Source organism: Pelobates fuscus, chromosome 4 (assembly GCF_036172605.1).
Source record: "Pelobates fuscus isolate aPelFus1 chromosome 4, aPelFus1.pri, whole genome shotgun sequence".
NCBI lineage: Eukaryota > Metazoa > Chordata > Amphibia > Anura > Pelobatidae > Pelobates > Pelobates fuscus.
This window is the reverse complement of record NC_086320.1, coordinates 95,743,552-95,768,037: the sequence shown is the minus strand read 5'-3', so window position 1 is coordinate 95,768,037 and position 24,486 is coordinate 95,743,552. Positions and strand designations below refer to the sequence as shown.

Sequence of the window (24,486 nt, the reverse complement as noted above, 5' to 3'; positions counted from 1 at the left end):
TGGAGCTAGATGTTGGAGGAGTGGAACGGTTTTGTGATTAATCAAAATTGTAAAAATTTGGGTCCAGTCACAATGTATACATTTGTGTTTCTTCAATACTTTAACTTTTTTCTTTTAAATTTACATACAGAGAATGAACATAGAAATGTGGAAAAAGCTATACTACAAAAATAGAAAAAAAATACACACACATTTCCTGTGACAAATGTTTAGGCATATTACTTTAACTATGTTCTAGAGACCAAAGTTGTACGTGGCCACTAATAATAAACATGTGCTTCTTTTACTTGGTATTTTAAGAAGTGTTCACATGGGCTTTTAGTTACAGTTTCCACATATGCAGTTGCATCTTGACTATGGATAAAGCTGTGCTTAACATGAGAGAAGAGGAAGCTAGACTTTACAGACCGTAAAGTTTCTGTTTTACCTTACCTTTAGTTTTTAAGTAAATGTGTTGCATCAGAGGCGTCACTAGGTAAGTGGTTAGGGGGATTCCAGCCTCGAATGTGGGCTTATAGGAGTTGAGGGAATCCTGGGTCATATGCAGCAAGAAGCATGTGACTCTCTCTGCATTAGATAAACACTGTACTCTAGGCTAATGCGTTACATTTAAAATGTTTTCACCCTAAATTAATAATAAATGTTATTGCCATCTCTGTAAGTGGTCTAATTTTTTATTTTATAAACATCTACTTACCTTTATTATTTCTGCAATTGATGTCTCCTCGAGGCAGTTTGTCTCTACCCTCTCATGCATCACTTTGTTTTAGTATGGTCAATCAATAGCTTCTCACAATCGCCGCAATGCGCCAATCATATTTTACTCATATGGAATCAAAATATGCAGTCAGGGCATTGAAAGTATAAACCATAGCCTTTTATCACTTTATTATAAACTAATGTTACAATGCAATATAACATCACATTTTTATATTTTGATGTATGTAGTACACACTTAAAAATGTTTCCAGCCATAAGGTATCCAATCTATCAAACAAAAACGGTTTCATTTCAAGAAATCAAAGGTTATATTGGTTTAAGTTATAAGATTCCGAAAGGTCACAGAATGTAAAACAAAATACAGAATAACCCCTTAAGGACACAGCTTCAAAAGCTTGTCTTCCCTTAAGGACACAGGCCATTTTTTCATTTTTGGTTGTTGGTGTTCAACCGCAATTTGCACCTACACGTTTTATACCGTTTTTTTATTTTATTTTTTTAGAAAAAAGGGCTTTAATTCGATGTCACATATAAATTGATAAATTCTCATTAATTCTAAAAACAAATGCAAAAAAAGTGAGAAAACAAAAAAACAATTTTTTTTTCACAGTTTTGGAAATAATAGCCTGTGCATAATATGTCCAGCTTAGGAAAAGTATTTCAAAATCAGTTCATTTATGGGTCTTCATTCATAGAGTACATAATATGGATATAATTTCAGCTTATTTTGAAAGTTACAGGTCACAAAATACAAGGACTAAAATAACATTTCAATGTGAAACAAATTTTAGAAGTTGGTATGTTCGTCTTGTAAGTTTAGTAGCCATTTATATACATTACCTAGCCATTTCAACGCCAATCTCTGCTAAATATTGGAGTAAAATTGTATTTTTCTCTATTCTGGCATATACACATATAACAAGGTTTTTGTAATGTGTATTTCATAAAGCTGATGTTCAGCTACATCTCCTGAGTATAACGATACCCCCATTGCTTTTGGCACTATTCTGTGGAGCTACTATGCCATATAAGAGACAAGGCTATTTCAATTTCTATAGTTAGAATTTTCATAGGTAGATTTGAAGAGCCTATGTCTCATTTTAGGGTATTATAGCAGTTTGACTGTTCGAATAACTCCACAAAGGGCTTCCATTTGATAAAGCAGACACCCCAGGGTATCTGATATGGCGTATTTTGTGCCTTAACTTGTCACCATTGGTGAGGGGAAAAAATTGCATTTTTACACACTCATCAAACAACAATCTACAGGTAGCGCCAAGAAAAATACTCCAAATACTCCAAACACAATATTATATAATAATAATAATCCCCACTAAGGATTTATTTGGCTGGTTGTCCACAGGAGGTGATGGGTCCAGATGTCAGGTAAAAGTATAAAAATAAATAATAAGTTCTATGACCCATCACCTACTGTGGGCATCCAACTAAAGAAATCCTTGGTGGGGATTATACCACCCAGGCTTGATACATAGAGCAGTTAGTCTGCTCGCCCTATTGTAAGTATATTTTTTATTTACCTTATTGATAATTACCTATCCGTATAGAGAGCACTATTGGCTGCTTTTTTTGTAATTCCATAAGATCTACCTTAACGTTATCCAGTAGTGATTTACCATTATTCTACTGTGTACCAAAACCAGAGGGATATCCTGCAATTGGGGATTGTATACCACTGCATGCGGTTTTACCTAGAGCTGGTTATAGCGCTACCATTTGTGAGCTGACATCTTATCCAAGTGTCGTTTGTCCTACCACGTACTTCCAAATTGCACTATTTATTTGCCTCTGTTTTTGTTTCCTTTTCATATTCTGCTATTAAACAAAGCTACAAAGAAAGTCCCAATACCAGGACTAGAAGATCTATTGTCACCTTTGAGACTGTGCTGTACCATTTGGTATTTTTATTATTATTATTCTCTCAAGTTTTATTTTGGAATTTTTTTTTTATATCCTGTGGGTTTTTTATTGCTCTTAGTGATTTTATTGCTTTTATTATTATATAATATTGTGTTTGGAGTATTTTTTTTGGTGCTTCCTGTATATTGTTGTTTGACTTTTTCTAGTTTTCTTGGTGGTTGTAGGGATTACCCTATTATCAGGTGTGCTGCATCCCATCCTTAGTTTGTTTAGCGCTGCTCTATTCCTTGTTCAATGTTTACATACATGTTGCATTTTTGCAGTGTATTTCTTACACTTGATATGTGCCACTGTCATAATATCCCCCAAATTATGCTCAGTTCTGAGTAAAACAATATGCCCAATGTATGACCTAGACATTATTTTGTAAAGTTACAGTGCTGTAAAATAGATATGACAAGTCCAGGTTTTTAAGTGTGAATTTTCATGGGGAGTTTTGATGCGTCCATGTCCCACTTTGGAGCACTTTAAAAGGCTACATATTCCAACTACACCATAAAGGCATACTATTTCTTCAAGAAGACATCCCAGAGCATTTCAAATGCAATATTGTTAACCTTGGCAAGAGATCATTTTTCAGCTAGCTTGTACCATGTGTAGCGGTATTAAGAATTTTTTTTCTGCCTTTTTGACACACAAAGTGAGTTTGCACTGTATATTTTTCAAATCTTATGTGTGCTACGGCTGTATAATATTTCATATGTTGCTCAGCTATGTCACCTGAGTACAACAATACTCCCGTATGTACCTTTGCCAGGTATATGTGGACATTGAAGGGGAACATTTAAGACACAGCCATTTCAGGTTGTTGTGTTTTTTTTTTTGTTTTTTTTTTAAACTTTGAATTTTTACGCTGTGTCCATGTCCCATTTTGGAGTCTTTTAGCAGGCTGCATATTCCAACTACACCATAAAGGCATACTATTTCTTAAAGAAGACATCCCAGAGTATTACGAAAGGAATATTTTTAACCTTGGCAAGAGATAATTTTTCAGCTAGCTTGTACCATGTGTAGCGGTAATAAGCATTTTTTTCTGCCTTTTTGACACACAAAGTGAGTTTGCACGGTATATTTTGCAAATCTTATGTGTGCTACGGCTGTATAATATTACATATCTTGCTCAGCTATGGCGTCTGAGTACAATAATATCCCCGTATATACCTTTGCCAGGTATATGTGGATGTTGAAGGGGCACATTTGAGACGCACCCATTCATTTTTTTTTTCCTTAAACTTTTACATTTATGCTGTGTCCATGTTCCATTTTGGAGTAATTTAGCTGGTTTGTTATTCAAATTACCCCACTCACGCATAACATTTTTTAAAGAATACACACAGGGGTATTTCAAAAGGCATATTTTAAACCTTAGCCTGGGATAATTTTTTCACTAGTTTGTTGCAGGTGCAGTTGTAATGAGCATTTAATTACCGTATTTATTGGCGTTAACACGCACTTTTTCTCCCTAAAAATAGGGGGGAAATCGTGGGTGCGTGTTATACGCCGATATCCCATAATTACTTACCTGTCTTGAAGCGTGGGCTGGTGTTCAGCGCGCACCGTGCCCACGCTTCAAGACAGGTAAGTAATTATGGGACAAGGGAAAGTGCACTAGGGGACACTATGGGAGGGGGGGGGAACACTATGGGAGGGGGTGGAGAATACTATGGGAGGGGGGGAGAATACTATGGGAGGGGGGGAGAATACTATGGGAGGGGGGGAGAATACTATGGGAGGGGGGAGAATACTATGGGAGGGGGGAGAATACTATGGGGGGGAGAATACTATGGGGCGGGGAGAATACTATGGGGGGGGAGAATACTATGGGGGGGAGAATACTATGGGGGGGAGAATACTATGGGAGGGGGGAGAATACTATGGGGGGGGAGAATACTATGGGGGGATAATACTATGGAGGGGGGAGAATACTATGGGAGGGGGGGAATACTATGGGGGGGAGAATACTATGGGGGGGAGAATACTATGGAAAGGGGGGGAGACACTATGGGATGAGGGGGGGGAACACTATGGGGGGGGGGAGTACTATGGGAGGGGGAGGAGAATACTATGGGAGGGGGGAGAATACTATGGGGGGGAGAATACTATGGGGCGGGGAGAATACTATGGGAGGGGGGGAGAATACTATGGGGGGGAGAATACTATGGGGGGGGAGAATACTATGGGGGGGGAGAATACTATGGGGGGAGAATACTATGGGGGGATAATACTATGGAGGGGGGATAATACTATGGGAGGGGGGAGAATACTATGGGAGGGGGGAGAATACTATGGGAGGGGGGAGAATACTATGGGGGGGGAGAATACTATGGAAAGGGGGGGAGACACTATGGGATGGGGGGGGGGGGATACTATGGGAGGGGGGGAAATTTCCTGGAATTTCCTTCTTAAAATAAGGTGCGTGTTATACGCCGGTGCGTGTTATACGCCGATAAATACGGTATGTATTTATTTATTTTTTTTACACTCTCTTAAAACTTTTTACCATTAACCCCTAACTAGCAGTAAGCAGCACTAACAGTAAATTCCCCAATTTCCCATAATTTCCACCCACCCCAGCTAGCAAAATCTATAATTTCAAAATATTTAAATTAATTAATGAAATAAACTGAAGGGTTAAAAAAAAAAAAATAATACTGTGATCTGTATTTTGATCACTGTAGGCAGTGATCAACTGGCAGGGAAGGGGTTCATTTTTATTAGGACTAGGTAAAAGGAGCTGTGATTTTTTTGACCATTATTAAAAAAAAAAAAAGTAAACTTTTTAAAGCTCTTTTACCATTAACCCTTAGTTAGCCTAACACCAAATTTCCAAATGTCCCACTAACTTTAACCCACCCCAGCTAAATATATAATTTTCAAATATTTAAATTAATAAAATAAATGTAACCCCTGAGGGTTTAAAAAAAAAAAAAAAAAAAAATTCACCCTCAAGGGTAAAAATAAAAAAAATAGGTCACAGGAAAATACTGTGATCTGTATTTTTTTCACTGTAGTCTGTGATCTGATGGCAGTGAAGGGGTTAATTTTATTAGAGATTGGTAAATGCTGGGTGGGATTTAACTAAAAAAAAAAAAAGTTTAACAGGGGAAGCAGATCACTGCTGTTCCATTTCCCTGCACTTCACACTCAATGCAGAAGAGCAGGGAGGCGGATCAGAAGTCCCTGCAGCACATATGCTCGCGGTCTGCCTCAGATACCGAGATACACGATATGGGGTTAACTTTATGACGGACATTTTCCGCCTAGCATCGGGAACGGGTTAAGGAACAGCGCAAACACAAAAAATACAGTTCCTAAGTTTACAAGGCTACTTAAAGGACCACTCTAGGCACCCAGACCACTTCAGCTTAATGAGGTGGTCTGGGTGCCAGGTCCTTCTAGGGTTAACCCATTTTTTCATAAACATAGCAGTTTCAGAGAAACTGCTATGTTTGTGAATGGGTTAAGCCTTCCCCCTATGTCCTCTAGTGGCTGTCTCATTGACAGCCGCTAGAGGCGCTTGCGTGCTTCACACTGTGATTTTCACAGTGAGAGCACGCCAGCGTCCATAGGAAAGCATTGAGAATGCTTTCCTATGTGACCGGCTGAATGCGCGCGCAGCTCTTGCCGCGCGTGCGCATTCAGCCGACGGGGAGGAGAAGAGGCGGATCGGAGGAGGAGAGCAGGAGGAGATCTCTCCGCCCAGCGCTGGAAAAAGGTAAGTTTTTACCCCTTTCCAGAGCCGGGCGGGAGTGGGTCCCTGAGGGTGGGGGCACCCTCAGGGCACTCTAGTGCCAGGAAAACGAGTATGTTTTCCTGGCACTAGAGTGGTCCTTTAAGTCACTCATCTCAACATACAAATATGGAGATTCAGTTACAACATATGCCCAGATCTGGTTAAGCCCACCACTACGCCACTTAATTTGTATTAATTTTGGCCTCTACGGCGGCACCATTGCTGAGAAATGCATGCTCTTGGCGTGCCCCAAATTTCTTTTATTTTCCACTATGTATTTTTAGAGTCCAGACCAGATTCCTTTTGGGTTGAGCCCCTTAGCTTCAGACACGGGTGAAAGATGTGGAGATAAGACAAATGAATTTAAGCTAGTGTTGTGCTGTCTTGGGCCTCTCAGCTGACCAGCTTATTACTAAGCTAATACATACTTACAAGTGTGGAACTTTTACTCAGCAAGATAGGACACCCCCCTTTCCATTAATATCCAGCTATAAAGCCATAATAGTGACCTTCAAAATCTTCACATTGCAAAAATTTCATAAGCACTTAAAAGTGGTACATCCTATGTGTGAAAATGATGACCTGATTGACTGAAATAAAAATGGGTCGTTTTACATATAATAAATGTAAAAATGTACGGGGCTCTGATATCTAAATGCTCCATGGATAAAGTCTGTTTATTATACTATACACAAGACATGCTACACACTAAAATCAAATAATCTGTGACAATTTCATAAATGGTCAGACAAGCTGCTGAATTTATACTCTGAAAGATTAAAAGGGACATTAGGAGTATTATGTCATTGTCAGAACTATAGCCTGATTTATTATATTATTTTCTAATTCTAAATATCTCAAGAGAAAACAGATTATTAATGGCTGTTAAGCTTACAAAGTCATTATAAAGAAATAAAGAATATTAAAAATGTTGAATAAGCACGTCAGAATAAGTTGGCGCTATACAAATGGCAAAAATAATATAACGCTAATAAATAATATAAAATCCGAATGTGCACATTAAATATTTATTTCAAGTCATTTGAGAAAGTTGGCGCAAGCGGATGAAACGTGTAGGGATAATTTTATATCGATTATATTTTATTTTATCCTGTTTATGGTACGCTGTATGCTGGGACACAGTCACTTGATCATCTGGAACACCGCTGAGGAGAAGTTCCTCTGGCTGTGGATCAAGTACACCTTGTTGATGTGCCTGTTATTATTTGGAAATTTATGAGTGCAATATTATTAAAGTTAATGCTTTTACAGTTTTGCACGATATTTGTCACTTTATTTCCATTTCTATATCACCAAAAATAACTGGGAGCTGAAACATGAATGGATCCCTAATGCAGCGATTATTGATTCTGCTTGCTACTTGCGTTTGTGAGTGCAATAGTCCACCTATTAATTATATGGTGTCTAGAGTGTATTACACTTTAGGTGATATTTGTATTGTAGATTTTTTGTGGTTTCATTTGATAAATCAAAGCAAACAGCATGTACTAACGCAGGTCTTGAAAAATTTGCTTGGCATCTAGGAGCCAGAGAAATCAACGCTTAAAAGGGACTCTATAGTCACCAGAAGCACAACAGCTTAATGTAGTTCTTCTGAAGTCTATATCCTGTCTCTGAACACTTTCAATGTAAACACAGACTTTTCAGAAAAATTTGCTGCCTGGTGACACCTCTAGCGACAGTCACTCAGACGGCCTCTAGAGGGGCTTCACAATGTGCTGTACCTACGTTAATGTTTCCTATATCACTATGAAAAGTTATATTGGCACAGTAGCATTTTGCCGTGCATGCGCAATAGTCTCCCAATGCTTTCCTAAGGGGATTGGCTGAGATTGTCAAGATTTATGATCTTAGCCATGGAGGTGGAGCCAGCCGCAGCATCACCAGCACGGCGTGGGGAAAAAAAGGTGGAGAAAAACACCTTTCACACGTGATTTAAGGGAACACACACACACTCACAGGCAAACAAACACACTCACAAGTAATTCCTTCTTTTATTTAAATCCACCCAGTCCCCTGGCTTTCCCTGGGGTCCAGTGGGGCTGCTGTCATCTCTCTACTCAGCTCCCTAAATTTGGGAGCTGAGCAGGGAGATGACAGCTCCATCCCTCGCCGCCACACTAACTAAGCCGCCCGCCTCCCTCAACTCTCTATGAGCCGGGTGCCTGCCTCCCTCCCTCAGCAATCCATAAGCCGGCCGCCCCCCTCCCTCCATACCTGCCTCAGCAATACATGAGACGACCTCTGCCTCCCTCTGTCATCCCTGCCTGGCCTCCGCCCTCCATGATCTGACTGCCCGCTTCTGCTCTCAGGCAGCCGGCCACCTCAGGGGCTGAACAGGCTCACACATCCAAGGACAAATTTCCTGGTCGCCATGGCGACCTGGGATTTGACTATCCCTGTAATGTAAAAAACAAAGTGTTTTTTACTGCAGTACATGCTGTTGCTAATGACGTGTATATGGTAAGTTTGTATCTTTAATAAAAAGGAACATAGCACATTTATTTTATCTAAAACACATGTGTTTGCTCAAAGGAATCCATGTTTAAAATGGAATGAGGCAAACATGTGATTCCTTGTTTAATTTGCATATGCCCACCCAGAATCCTTTGCGGTAGTCACATCACTGCAAATCTGTGATTTCTGTGGGAAAAGCAAGTCTTATGGCTTGACTGGTGTGCAGATATTTGTGTAACATTGTATTAACTATATATATAGTGCATATCTATCTATCTATCTATCTGTAACTAAAGTTAGATGCAATATTTATTACATAAATAGTAAAAATCAAACTCTATAGAGACCTGTGGTGGATATCATGCCAGGAGTCACAACTCCATCTCACTGTAAGTGGTGAAAAAGTTTCAAACTGTTTGACATTTACCTATTTCTGTCCAGCACCCACAATCTTTCCAGCCTGCAGTGATATTCAATTTTTGTATCAAAATTTGTTGATACTTAGAAACATGAATGTCCTTGATCTATGGACATTATTCACTGGGTGAGTGTATCAGCGGACATAAAATTAATCATGTCCAAAGTTGTTTTTTTTTTAATTTCTTACCAGTCTCTGATTCAATCGTTTGTTCTCTTCTTCTTTCAGTTGTAAAGTCTAAAATGTAAATTCAAATATTTTATCCTTCGGTCACAATAAAAAAAATGATTTCTGTGAATAAACATGCAAGTGTTAATAGTAATAAATATAATAAAAGCAAAGGAAGTCCGACATGTAAAAGTAGAGCCATTACAAAGAAAAGATGAGAGACAAACAGGAGTTTCAGAAGTAGAAAGGTCTAAGTAGTAAACAAGTCCTTGAAGGCATTGAGAAAGAAGTATAAAAGAAGGAAAGAGGAGTTGAGTAGGACAAATAACGTTTTGGTGAGGCACAACACAGATGATCAACCGTGGTTGAAAGGGATAGCAAAGGGACACAAACATAGCTGTCACCATCAACCGTGGTTGAAAGGGATAGCAAAGGGACAACTCACTAGGATCAGGAGGAATTGTTCCCACATTAAAGATTTCCAGATACAGGCCAAACATGTGGCTAATAAACTTGTCCAAAAAGGTTACAACAAAAAGAGAATAGATAGAGAAATTGATATGATGTCTAAAAAAGACAGGAATGACCTCTTAATAAATAATTCGAAGGGTAAAAACAAAGAGAACTTTAGACAATCTTTTTTTACCCAGTATAACATAGATCATCCTAAAATCAGGAGGAGTCTGTGTAAATACTGGCCAATTTTGTTGGAGGATCCTATTTTGGGAGAACATCTGCCCAAGAAACCAAAAATTATATATAGGAAAAAACAAAATCTAAAAAATTTATTGGCACCAAGTTATGCCCTAAAAAATGTCTTTAAAAGTAAAAAGAGCGACAAAGGTTTCAAGGGATGTAAGAACTGCAAAGCTTGCTCACAGGTTAATACAGATAAAGCTATGTCATACACCAGCTCCACCACTGGGAGGGAGTTTCACATTAAGTCGGGGATTGGCTGCCGCTCGGACTTTGTGGTTTACTTACTTCAGTGTCCGTGTGGCAGCCAGTATGTTGGACGTACGAAGAGGTGCTTGAAAGTGAGGCTTCTTGAACATATCAATAATATCAAGAAAAAACTTGAGACCCACTCTGTTCCTCTTCATTGCAACAATTGCCCACATTTCTTTTTAAAAGGCTTACGGTGCATGGGGATGGAACAAATTCAACCACACTGGAGAGGGGGGAATAGAGAAAAACGTTTGGCCAAAAGAGAGTCCTATTGGATTCATAGACTGGGTACCCTTACACCAAGGGGACTGAATGTAGATATGGACATCATCTGCTTTTTGGATTGATGTAGTCAAAAAGAGAGAGAGATATATATACTTTTCCTCTGACATTGAAAAGTTTTTTCAAAAGTTTTCAAAAGTTTTTTGAAACTTGAGCACACCATTTTTATGATTTGGTAAAAGAAATAAATTATGTTGCACATTATAAGCACATGCAATTATTGGATTGCGATTAAGCACGAGAAATAAATTAGTGTTAACACAACATGCAAATGTAAATATGGATATGTCACTTTAAAATAAGAGATTTAAAAACCATAGCTATATATCTACATGAATTATGGGTTTAAAAGGCACTTTAAGAAACTCACAATCTATTAATTATTAATGGCATACAATATGAAATTTGTGATATATAGTTTAAGAATTAATTTTGTATGCACACTTGGATAGGAAGTTGCTGCATTCATTTGTTTTATACAATTTTTCGTTTTTTTATAAGGTATAGAGGATATATTAATGTTCTAATTGGCATTATGGGTAGAAGTTGTTGCATTTATTATATATTTTTTCATATATTTTTTATTTCATTTCTTGCACTTTTTTGCTCTCACAATAAGTTAGAGAGGACATATCAATGTCCCTATAGGCATTATGGGTATTCTGTATGCAATGTATAACAGCCCTCTCGTTTAGATTTTCAAGTACCATCAAGTAATAAATGGACTCATTTTCCTTTATGGTGGAACGCACGGCCATGTTTTACTCCCGAGTGTGGAACGCATACGGGTCACGTGACCGGAACGTAACGCGTGACGTACGCGGAAGCGATAGGAAAATCACACAAGGAGGAATTTCAATCTCCGGCAAGAATCTACACCTGAAGAAAATACCGGGCAGCGAATGAATTTTGAGAGGAAAGAAGACACCCACTTTTCCACCAATGACTTGGAGGGATTAGCCCTATATAAGTTTTTATGTGTTAGCGTTTTTTAGGATGTCATTGCCAACTACTGTACATGTTACTGCTGGTTTTATTGAAAAGGTCCCTGAGGAAGTCTTGTTGTTTAAAGACGAAACGCGTAGGACCGGTGACCTGTTTTATTTTTCATATTTGTTTTTACTTATTTTGTACACCTCCTGATCTTATGAGTGAATAAATTGCCTTGGAGGAATTCTTCTGGTCGGAGTTTGTTTTTGAACCATCTAGCCTGACCCTGATACCCCAGTGGCTACCACTCGAGGAGGAACACCGATTGATACCCCCCATCTACATTGTGGGGCGGCACCTTTAAAACGCTATATCCATTTGGAATCTGTGAGTGCATATATACCAGTACACTACCTCTGAGTATCAAACAATATTTGCACTATGTTTTATCCTCTATTCTAGGTACATCAGCAGAATCCCTAAAATATCCTATCATTTATACAACACAGATGAGCGCAGATGGAAATACATGGAAGATAAGGATAAAAAGGAACAAGGAGAAAAGCACCAGGTGTTACTGAAACAAAAGGTGCTGAACAAGAATGAGGCTAGTGTTGAAGAGCATGAGTGGGATGGAAGAAAATGTGGGTAGGGCAGGATGTTAAATTTGCATTGAGACCAAAGATTTCTGAAGGCAACTTTAAATTTAAAGGACCAGTGAAAGCATCCAGCCCAGACAACTTCATCTCAATGAAGTTTGTCTGGGTGCCTGGGCCCTGTAATTTTAAGCCTGCAATGTAAAACCTGACAGTTTTATAGAAACTGCAGTGTTTCCATTGCAGGGTTAACACACCTCTAGTTACTTTTTTCCAGACAGCCACTAAAGGTACTTCCACAATGAGAACCAAGTCAAACTCCGTTCTCTAATCTACAAGGATTGTGAATTAGATCTATAACACGTTTAATGGGATGTTTTAGCTAGGAGCAACAAAAAAAAACCATAATGGGAAGGTTTGCAACACCTCAAGATAAAGACATTAAGCAAAGAAGGCTGTTTATAGAACAACTACACAGGTGCCATATGCTGCTACCATCCGCAATTTTGCCTTCATTGCTAGCTCATGTTTGAGTAAAAACTTTATCCTCCACTTACCTTTTCTAATAGTATTATCTTCTGTTTTTCTTCAGATAGCATAACATCACTAACATAAAAATGAAGGGAACAAAAGTACCAAGGTAAATCAAGTTCATATTGTAAAAAATAAATTTTTACCATTTCCAAGTATGCAAAGAGGTGTTAATGGTGTATGAGTGACACATTTTTTTGAAAGGCATGTTCATCATGGATCAATGTCAATCAATCACACAGACAATGCAGTTATACTGTTAAAATGGACAGCAGTCGTGTCTAAAGATCAGGCAACGATGACATGTAATAGCAGCATAAGTACTGGTGATTGTTTAAAGTCTAGTAAATTCAGAACCTAAAATTATATGGACAGTATGATAGTGGGACTGTGACCTGTATATGTCTAGGTCTAATATGTCTGGAACTTATAGATATGCTTTCTAGATTTTTAAATGACTTAAAAAGAAACTCTTTGTTTCTTTTAAAGCCAAAATGTGTGTGTATCCAATTGAGATATAATGTGGAATCAATAGTATAATTATTTGTTTTTGCATTACTACAGCTGCTGAACTAATTACATAAACTACTGTTGTGTAGAATAAGTTCATGGAATACTACAACACTCCCTGTGAAGTCAGTGGAAAGAGAAGACCTAACTTAAAGATCTCAGACATAAGTTTATAAGTTACTTAAAGGACCACTATAGGCACCCAGACCACTTCAGCTCAATGAAGTGGTCAGGGTGCAAGGTCCCTCTAGTTTTAACCCAGCAGCTGAAAACATAGCAGTTTCAGAGAAAACTGCTATGTTTACACTGAAGGTTAATCAAACCTCTAGTGGCTGTCTCACTGACAGCCACTAGAGCCCACTTCCGCGATTCTCATTGTGAAAATCAGAGTGAGAAGACGCTGCCGTCCATAGGAAAGCATTGAGTAATGCTTTCCTATGGGCTGTTTGAATGCGGACACGAATCTTGCCGCGCATGCGCATTCAGCACTGACGTCAGCAAGAGGAGGAGAGGTCATCAGCGCCGAGGGAGCCCGGCCCTGGAGAAAGGTAAGTGGCTGAAGGGGGGGACCTAAGGACTACGTAGTGCCAGGAAAACAATTTTGATTTCCTAGCACTATAGTGGTCCTTTAAGTAGCTCCGGGAGATTGTGCACCAATCAAACTGTAATTAGAGGCTATTTTATTTTTACATTAATACATTTATTTTTATTTTTTTTTTAACACATTGTTCTTCTCAATGCACAAACAAGAGGGAATATTAAATCCAACATGTTCCGGTATTATTAGTCTCCATAAATAAAATGTAAATGTTGCTTTATATAGATATGATTTTTTTTTAGATTATACCTACTATTTTAATATAACTGTGTGGATTCCTACATTTAATTTCATTCCCCAGACCTCAAACAATTAAAAATCCTGAGAATTGACTGTTCCCCTTTAAATGTCGACATTCAAAAAAAATAATAATTAAAAAAAAAAATATATAAACATTTACATAGTTTGCTTGGAAGAGACAGACACTTTAGGCTAGAATGGCTGTACTCACTGAACAGCCATCATGCTTGTTTCCATGTTGGGTTCCATTCTATCTTCCTCAAGCACAGTCCCATCATATACAGGTCTATCTAATTCGGAAGAAAAATCGGGTGCAGACGATCCACACGGTTCAGAAGCAGCAGCCATTTGAGCAGAACAGACAACATTACAATTATACAGCTTGCCAACTTCTTCCTCAAGTCTTTTCTTTTCTTCTAATAAACGTGCCCGGTCTTCAGACAAGGTTTCAATTAAATCTAGATGAAATATTTAATGAGATCCAAACACTGTAATAAATTGTAATACTATTTGCATAATATGTAGTATAAGTACATTGTGGTCTACTTTCATAGATCATTATTGTAGCAGGAGTTAATGTCTATATTGAGTTTACTATAATGATGTTTACCAAGTCTTATCACTGACTTTACAGAGATAGAAACATAGAATGTGACGGCAGATAAGAACCATTTGGCCCCTCTAGTCTGCCCAATTTTTTTTTTAAATACTTTCATTAGTCCCTGGCCTTATCTTTTAGTTAGCATAGCCTTATGCCTATCCCACGCATGCTTAAACTCCTTTACCTGTGAGATATAGAGATAATCCAAATTAGAGTGAAATAACTAAATACAAACCTCTATATGAAAATGAAAGACAGAAGGCCTTGGTATTTCTTGGTAAAGTATTTTTCTGGTTCAGATTATGAGAACCTGTTATGTTCCTTTAAAGTTTATATGCTAATAGGGGATGACAAGTTCTCTCTACTGTAAGACAGAAACTCAATCCATATGTTGTTCTAGCCAGATTTTTTTTTTGGAAAGATGTAGATCAAAAGATATATTTATGTAATGATCCAAAGCAGAACCCAAAAAAAGGAACGGATAGAGAAAAAAATGCTCCTTTTGAGAAAAAAACAAAAACAAAAACAAAACAAAACACAAAATCATTGTATTTTTTTATTTTTATAATTACCATTACAACATTACAGTAATGGTTTCCGTTAGGGCTAGTGATGTTTGATGCTGCTTAGTATGGTGACACGGATAGTGTCACTTCATCAAACTGTGTCCCTAGTAACTAAGCAAAAAGGCAAGTCAAAGTTAGAACATGTCTGTTATTTGACCCTACAAGTCCCTCAAACTTTGGAAAAGGTATACATGTACAGACACATAGTACTTGAGAAGCCAAATACAAATATGAGTCTTTACAGTAGCGCGACACGTGGTCTGTGAAATACCCCATGAAAATAAATAGATCCAGCAGATTAGACCGAGGTAATAAAATGGTTAAAAGAAAAATGTCAACATGCTCTTAGATGAATAGCCTGGAGGATACAAATATATACCGGTACTTTCATATAGCAGTTTTGGGAATCTTTGACTGCTATTAATGTCAAAATGGAAATATTTACTTTTAAAACTGCAATTCACTCGCATTATTTGTTCTATAACTTTCAAAAAGAAATTGAAATCCTACACATATTGGGCATTTTATCATTCTGGGATAATTAATTAACCTAGTTTTAGTTAATTTTCTTAAATGGCACTTGTTATGTAGTAATTATTAAATGCAAAACAGACATTTTATTTTTAAAATGTTTTAAATATTTAACATTGTATTATGGCATTAAAAGGAAGCCATTAAAATAATATATAATATGAATTTTTGTATTTAAATACGAAGGGTTAAATTGTGGTAGAATGGCAAAAGTAGTCACAAACCACTTGGACACACTGCATCTCAAGAGCCTTGGCCCTTAAGGGGTGAAGGAGGTGAAGCAGAAACAGATTAACGCGTTAAGGTAGGAGAAAACTAATTGTCCCTTTTACATTTACACAATCAAATGCATACAAAAGGTTTTGTGGTATTTATTCTAAAAAAACTGTACATTTCTTACAGTGTGTATATTTCATAAATATGACATCTGGATATCCTTTTAAATTCACTGAATCATTTCCTAAGCAAAATAAAAATTATGTGGTTGCACCAAAAAAATAAAAATAAAAAAATCTCTCACCTTTATCCCTCTCTTGCTGCTGTGTGACGGCCTTTAATTTTTCACACAGTTCAGCAATAATGGCTTCCTTCTTCACTCTTTCTCTTGTTAAAACTGTATTAAAATGAGTCTGCAAAAGACACAAACTATTTGAGAAAATATCAATAAATACAGATCATGATGTCGACCAAGCATGCACATGTCTAGAGTTATCTTAAAATGTCACTGTTACTTCAAACTTAACATTCTCCGCTGTTTCCACTTCTCTTACTCTTTCAGAATATTTCTTTCATTTCTGATCTAGTCTGGACTACTTTGTCTTATGCATTTTTCCTACGCTTGACAATTGTGACAAAGTGGTGGAGCTTTAGGCAAGTTTATTTAATTTTTCATGCTAACAGTAAGTGAAGCTTGCCTTAATCTCAAACCTTTGTTTTAAGGAGAATTTGATCAAAAATTAAGAAAAGAACAGATTCTGAAAAAGGAATAGAAGAAATAATAGGAGAAAGGCAAGTTTGAGGTGACCGAGCCACTTTAACTTTAAAGGAACACTATAGTCAACTAAATTACTTTAGCTAAATAAAGCAGTTTTAGTGTATAGATCATTCCCTTGCAATTTCACTGCTCAATTCACTGTCATTTAGGAGTTAAATCTCTTTGTTTCTGTTCATGCAGCCCTAGCCACACCTCCCCTGGCTATGATTGAAAGAGCCTGCATGAAAAAAGAAAAAAAAAAAGGTTTCACTTTCAAACAGATGTAATTTGCCTTAAATAATTGTATCTCAATCTCTAAATTGAACTTTAATCACATACAGGAGGCTCTTGCGGGGTCTAGCAAGCCATTAACATAGCAGGGGATAAGAAAATCTTAATTAAACAGAACTTGAGCCTAAATAGGGCTCTCTTTACAGGAAGTGTTTATGGAAGGCTGTGCAAGTCACATGCAGGGAGGTGTAACTAGGGTTCATAAACAAAGGGATTTAACTCCTAAATGGCAGAGGATTGAGCAGTGAGGCTGCAGGGGCATGTTCTATACACCAAACTGCTTCATTAAGCTAAAGTTGTTCAGGTGACTATAGTGTCCCTTTAACAGTAACTTACACTGAGATCAATGCATTCTTTATTTTTCTTTGCTCCCTTCTACGGTTCACTTATAATTTAAACATATGTAGTCTGCACCCTAAATATATTCTACAAAATATTTATTATCAATAAAGATTTAAATATTTTTACGCTCTGGGTAAGATTTACCCAGAACTAAATAACTGAAGGCTAATTAAATAAGGATAGACAAGAATCCATGTTAAAAATTTAAATATGGTACAATGGACACATTTTGCCTACTGTGGAAATTCCCACAAAAACCTGAAATCAGCCATTGTGCTTGCAGAAAATATGTGAAACCATGCAAAAGCGAGCGGAAAATGTTATTTAGCGGGAAATTTTCTATGAGATATGAGAAAATCTCCACACATCACCTCCCACAGGGATTCACATAATGCAGAATATCTTGCATTGACCATTGGCATACAAATAACAAGTCCTGAACACATTTACTACAAACAAAGTACCACTGAACTCTAGGTATAAACAGCAATAACATCAATCTTTTATAAAACAAAATAAAAGCAAAACTGTTTTATATGTTAATACAATATACTACATTCCTATTTACCTGCTGTTCTGCAATTAGGGATATCCTGAGTTGTTGAAACTCGTCACTCTTTTTTCTTTCTTGCTGTTCAAGTTGTTCTGAGAACGACACCTTCTCTTTTTGAAGCTTGTCCTGAAGTTCAGAGACTAAGCTGTGTGCACCTTCTGGTATCGAAAGCCCAGCAGGACTTAAGAGAAAAGGTAATAGGATTGTTAATATACATTGCCAAACTCGTAATATATAATACCAAACTTCAGCTAATGTAATACAAATGTAAAGAAGGATACTGCCATCTTCAGGTTCATCGTTCAGATGTAAATACACTAGTATCAGCACACATAGGGCTTAATTACCTTTTACAACCTCTTATAACACTGTATATGAACGTGAGGTCTGGGGAGTGTTCTCGTTATTGATCCATACTTCATTGCATTAAAGGATCATTATAGGGTCAGAAACACAAACATGTATTCCTGACCCTATAATGTTTAACCCACCATTTAGGTAGTTTGCAACCCCCCCATCCCTGCCCCCCCCCCCAATACCTCTTATAAAAGTTTAAAACTCACCTTATTTCCAGCGCCGCATGGGTCTGCCGGCGCTGGCTCTGCCCCCTTTGTGACATCATCAAAATGGCTGATTTTGGAAAGGCCAAATGCCATTTGGCCAATAAGGTCCTCCTCATAGAGATGCATTGAATCAATGCATTTCTACGAGGAAAATTCAGCGTCTTCATACAGAGCGTGGGGACGCTGAACGGCAGGGCTGCTTACTGTGTAACCCTGAGCCAGGAAGCCCCTCCAGTGGCCATCTAAGGAGTGGCCACATGGAGGTGTCCCTAGGGGCAATGTAAACACTATCCTTTCTCTGAAAAGGCAGTGTTTACATTAAAATGCCTGAAGGGAGCTATTATACTCACGAGAACAACTACAATAAGCAGTAGTTGTTCTGGTGACTATAGTGTCCCTTTAAAATGCAAACTAAATTAAATACCAAAGTGTGGTTGAGTATTACTTTTTTCTTTGTAGTTGTAATGATGTATAGCTACATTAGACAAGATATAGGTCAAGGTTAATGGGACAATGAAAGAACCATAATAATCTAAGCTTCTAGCAAGGTTATCCTGCAAAGAAGTCCAATTCCTGTTTCCTTGAGCACAGCTGCTTAACAATATCAATATGGTATAGCAAAAAGGCATTACCATGTTAACTGACATTCGTTTGGACTTTTTATAGAAATGTATGCACTTTGTTTTTGGCAGGCAAGCTGACTGACTGGTTTTATAACCCACTCAAGAAATTGAAAAAAATAACAAATGTATAGAAGATGTTAATGAAGTAAGAGAAGAAACATTTTAAAAGAGCATGTTATTTATCAGGAAGATAAAGGGTTAATCCAACCACCATGACCACTTTTGCTTTAAGAAGTGTTCATGGAGAAAGCAATCTGCAAGTGCAGCATTTCTGCTTGAAATGCTGCTTGTACAGAGAAATCTGTGACATTGTGTAATTGCAGCCCCAGCACACGTGACTTAGTCAGCCAGGAACTGTGTATATTATATGTATTGGGGCTGATGGTTATGGTTATTGCTGCTGCCCAGAAATAGTGGGAGTTTGAGTGTAGGACTTATTTTTGTGTATTTGAATTTGCTTTTGTATCACACAATCATGTTACAGTGATGCCGCCAATCCTATGTGTTCCCTATTAAGGGCTAATAATTATGTAGGGGTTTAAACAAAAAAAAAATACACATCTCTCTGTCTTAGAGATTATTTTGGCCTGAAGCTAAAGCAAGCAAGGTGAATTGTTAGTGTGGGACCCAAGAGGTTTACCTTGAAGTGGCAGGTGGCCTTACATCCAATGTCATTGGAGTGGAACTAAAAACCTCCATTCATTTAAATATGCATAGGGATTTAGAATAGTGTGAAAGTAGCTCTTTTCTTTGGTTTGTAATATATATATACATATATATATTCACACACATATATACATACACATATAGAGGCTAACCTGTGAAACATGTAAGTATTAAAAAGGAAACAGACAACTGAATTGTAAAAGTGGTTTGTCTCACTTTTTTTTGTAAATATGTAGGTATATGGGTGAAACGGGGGAAGCCTTTGTCTGCTCCAACAACTGGAAGGCTTACATATAAAAAAAAAAAAAAAATTACCAAAATAAAATCCCCATAATTGATTGTTAACATGAACATTAAAAAAATCTAACTTCTATTTTATTATTCTTAAGGTTGCAACACATTCATACAAGATCACAAGTGTTTATGTATAAAAATGAATAAACTTATTTTAAATGGTCAGCGTGCCACTTTACAGAAGAAATCTGTTAAACTCAAATCGGTCACTACACATTTTGAGTGACAAAGGGATTTGACAAAGGCACACTTTGAGAGCATATACATGTATATTCATGTTCTCATTAGCAGACATTCCAATTTATTGGATATTTAAGTTCGAATGGGGAGAAGCAATTTAGTATTTATTAATGAAAATAGTTACTTAACAGTATTGTTACATACTGTCACAGGAAATACATATTTACTTAAATTTATACAACTTTTACACCTTGTTTTTGTACAAATCATGTTGGCAGCGTTAAGATTATTTTTTTGGTCTGTTTTAGAAATAAAAAGTAATATAGTTGAACTGTTTTTTAAGCAAGAAAAAACATGTACAAGTAAAACAAACAAGTATCATGCAGTTAAAAAAAAGAAAAACACAAAAAAAAGCCATTACTGAATATAAAAAAAAAAGTCCTGAAGTCATGAGCAACAGCTTGTTTATTTAAAAGGCGAGGTTTCACCTTAAATAGAAGGGAGATTTTTTTGTAGTGCGTATCTCAAGTAAAGTAGTTTTGATCACTAATGCTATTTTTTTCCCCATCTTGTTTTAATGGCAATAACAATAAGAGTGCACTATGAACCAGAAATGAAAATTAAAAAATAAATAAATAATATGAAAAATGGACGTGGGAAAGAGAGGTAGATACATGGCCCAAACCAGTTACAACAAAGCTTTTTTTGTCAAAAGTTTCAGCACAAAATGTTCAGCAGCAGTTTCCATCACCTGTTTGTAATATCGAAACCATCCTTTCATTCACCAAAATAACACAGCTTGCATATATTAAGGTGCCAGGTAATTTGATGTTCCCCATAAAAAGCAGCATGTGTCTTAAAACTATATTTCCATCACAATTTGCGTAAAATGGCAAATGTATCTCAATATGTCCAACACGTGTCCCTGAATCCAGCAAATGCGCATTTTATTCTGAGTATTGCTCAAATGGACAAGGTTTTTAAGATTTACAGCACAGCTCAACATGTGTCTACAGGAAAAATTGGCAAGGCATTTATGCACATTTTGGTTGTTTAATGTAATTAAAATTGGTTTTATTGTAGTAACATCATTTTACCTGTATTAATTTTTTTATCGGGGCGGGGGAGGGATACCTGTACATTTTTCAGCTAGTTTCCGCTCTTCTTACCAGATATTGATGATCAGCACTTGACTGGTGCACATATTCTGACCACATTTCAAAAACTAAAAATGTGTTCCATTTATCCTCATTTGAACTTAATTTATATTTCTCTGGCGAGGATTAGGCACATGAGATATGTTTGATATGCACATCTATGCGTATGTCTTTTCTACTTCATGCATCCCCTTTCTAAAAAAAACTAGATTATTTAAAAAAAAAATTTCTATGTATTTAGGGAAACTAAAATGGCATGGCTAAAGTCCCAAATGGGTGGAGAGGATATTAACATTTCCAATCTGTTTTTCCTTGATCTTCTAAAGGCCCTTCTAGGAGATACATACAAGTTCTTAAACTACTTTTTAATATTTACTAATAATGAGAACCCACTTTTTTTTTCTTTACATTTTTCACAGTTTAAAGCTGCTTGTGGTTTCTCTTTTCATGCCAGTGGATTCATTTCCTAGATACTATACACACCAAAACATCTTTAGGTTAATGAAATGTTGACTGCAAGAATAAACTGTGGAGGAAATTCGTAAGTGAAACACAATGGTTTATAAAATAAAACCCGTAAAAGCCCCAATGGAAACCAACAGGATGTCCTTGGCAATATCTTTGATAAACTTGATAATTGCTCCAATCATGTAAGCCTGCATGGACTTTTTATTTGTTTATTTTGTGATTAGTCAACTCTTAGAACTTTGTTATCCTCCACTTTTTGTTTGCAGTTGTAAGACTGAACTGATCTCCACTGTTGTTTTCAGTACACAGATGATCAGAATATTATTATTATTAAAAAAAAAAAAACCTTTTTTCAGATTGTTTTACACTGCACAATCTGTGTCAAGACAAAGGAGGGTTTTGAATGCGATCATTTTAACAGATGCATGCGGTCAAATTACATGGTGTGTTATATATTTCTGATAATTCACTTTACAATAACATTATTTGTAATGAATAGAACTGATACTTTGGCGTATAACAGAAATTCAAATAATTTCCAAGGCATTTTATTAAAATGAGTTTCTTTAACAACATATACAATTTAGGATAATTTAAATTTCAAAAAATAAGACAAAGTATTAGATTTACAATAAAATTGCAATAATACAAATAAGCGCTCATAAATTCCCAATCCTTAAAACAGAATAAAAAAAATGTGCAAAAACAATGTGTAGACAGACAATGACAACAAGCATGTGCTTAATGTGATTGGAAAGGAATTTTCTTATATTTGACTAAATTCATTTGGCATAACACACCCAGCATGTAATTCTTTTTTTCTAGAACAGTGGGAAGGTGATCTGTAATATGGATGATCCCATGGCAGTCTAGATCTAGTTTGTAACCTATTTTGATATTTTATGCACGTGGCATTAGCTTGCAAAACATTCTACAATTGTATTGAAGTTAAATTGCATTCAACTTTGGTCACTTACTTAAATTGAATTTCACTGAACACATCAAACACAATTATTTAAATAGAATGTTTGTTAATGATTTACAAAGGTTAGCTTTCTCTTCATGAGCTTGAACATAGCCATGATACAGGTATTCTGTGCCAAAACATTGGTGAGGAAGCCAGTTACAAAACTATGGCAAATCAGTAAATTAACATTTGCCATACTGCTGTAGAGTATATTAATAATAAGTGGGATTTTTTTCTTTAGATTCTTGTTTCATTGATAAGCTAGGGTAATCAAAATAACGGCATAACCTTTTATTCATGTACGCAGAAGGATTCAATATGGTTTTTCAATGCTTACATTAATATTATGTTCATTTTTAAACTGGCACCATTTTTTTTTTACAGCTTATGCAATCATATGGCATGTTATGTGCTGTCCAAAGATACACACACAAAAAAAAGTTAACAAATACTTTATATACACCCCATAGAGTCAATGTGGTAAAACACCACAGAGTCAATGTGGTCTACACTGTACTGGGAATCAGAGCATCACTACAATAAACAATTTATTGTGGTCAGCTGCCAGATGACTAATGGATACAGTGTCTGTTCTAACCAATGTCCTCCCGTTAAAAACAGCATGGGGTTCAGTTATTTAACCACTAGTGAAATTTCAAATGCCAAAATAGAAATTGTGTAATAGCCTGCATCATACACAAAGGAAGGATTATAAAGTTTCAGGAAGCATGCATGTAGAATATCGACTCCATCTCCATTTAGAGAGGGAAGACAATACTGAATTCTAGAACTCTGGGGGAAGATTTTATTAAAGGACACGGAGGCTCATATTATGCTTATCACTTTCTTTTATTCCTCAGCAGCAAAGAATACTTCATATTCAAAGAAAAACAAAACATGTACCCAAAGGGTTAACCACAATATAAACATGTTATCCAATGGGAATGTTGCTAGCACCACAATGTCCCAAGTGACCTTAAGCCACTCCTCTTTCTTCGCTGCCTCATCAGTTAAGTACACATTTCTATACTGTCTGTATTAATTTTAGTATTTCTAATTTATAACTCTGTACTTTGGTGTGGTTTTAGTATTTACTGCCTTTTCTGGCTGGGAACACAGTGTTTTTTCTCTTTTATTCCCCACAGTCAGTTGATCAGGATGATGAGGACTCGTACGATTCAGACGCATTTTTTCCTGAACAAGGTTCCTTGACTGGGTCTGGGGTTCACCCGAAGGCCGGAGTGGATGATTATACTCTTCAGCTGGCTCTCTTCACTCACTCTTCTTTTCACTTAGTGACACCTATATTTCACTATGGGTATTTAGACCCATTTTCAGTTCACACTGTGTGCTCTTTCCTAGATGGCACGGCAATCGGGGTTTAGGCAGACGAACAACCGCATTAATTAGGCTTAGCACAGAACACCCTCGAAGGTGTTACAGGAGAACCAGGGACCAGCTTAGAGAATTTCTTTTCAAGAACTCCTTCTCTGTCCCGCTTTTTTCTTTACGCTATTATAGCTAATCTCTCCTGGATAGAAGCCAATTTAAGGGTAAATGCTGATTTATGTTAAACATACACCTATATCACTATACAAGATAGTGATTCATGTATAACACA

General features: G+C 36.8%; 1 protein-coding gene across 2 annotated transcripts in view; it reads right to left on the bottom strand.

The window, feature by feature from the left end:
* Nucleotides 1-24,486, bottom strand: part of RB1CC1 (RB1 inducible coiled-coil 1) — a 146,284-nt gene that overhangs the window by 31,187 nt on the left and 90,611 nt on the right. For both annotated transcript variants that reach the window (XM_063451396.1, XM_063451397.1), the window contains exons 15-19: nt 17,963-18,128; nt 16,309-16,417; nt 14,302-14,548; nt 12,769-12,817; nt 9,477-9,524 (exon numbers count right to left, since the gene is read on the bottom strand). In XM_063451396.1, coding sequence (XP_063307466.1) covers nt 9,477-9,524; nt 12,769-12,817; nt 14,302-14,548; nt 16,309-16,417; nt 17,963-18,128 — 619 coding nt within the window. The remainder of the gene's footprint in view (nt 1-9,476; nt 9,525-12,768; nt 12,818-14,301; nt 14,549-16,308; nt 16,418-17,962; nt 18,129-24,486) is intronic.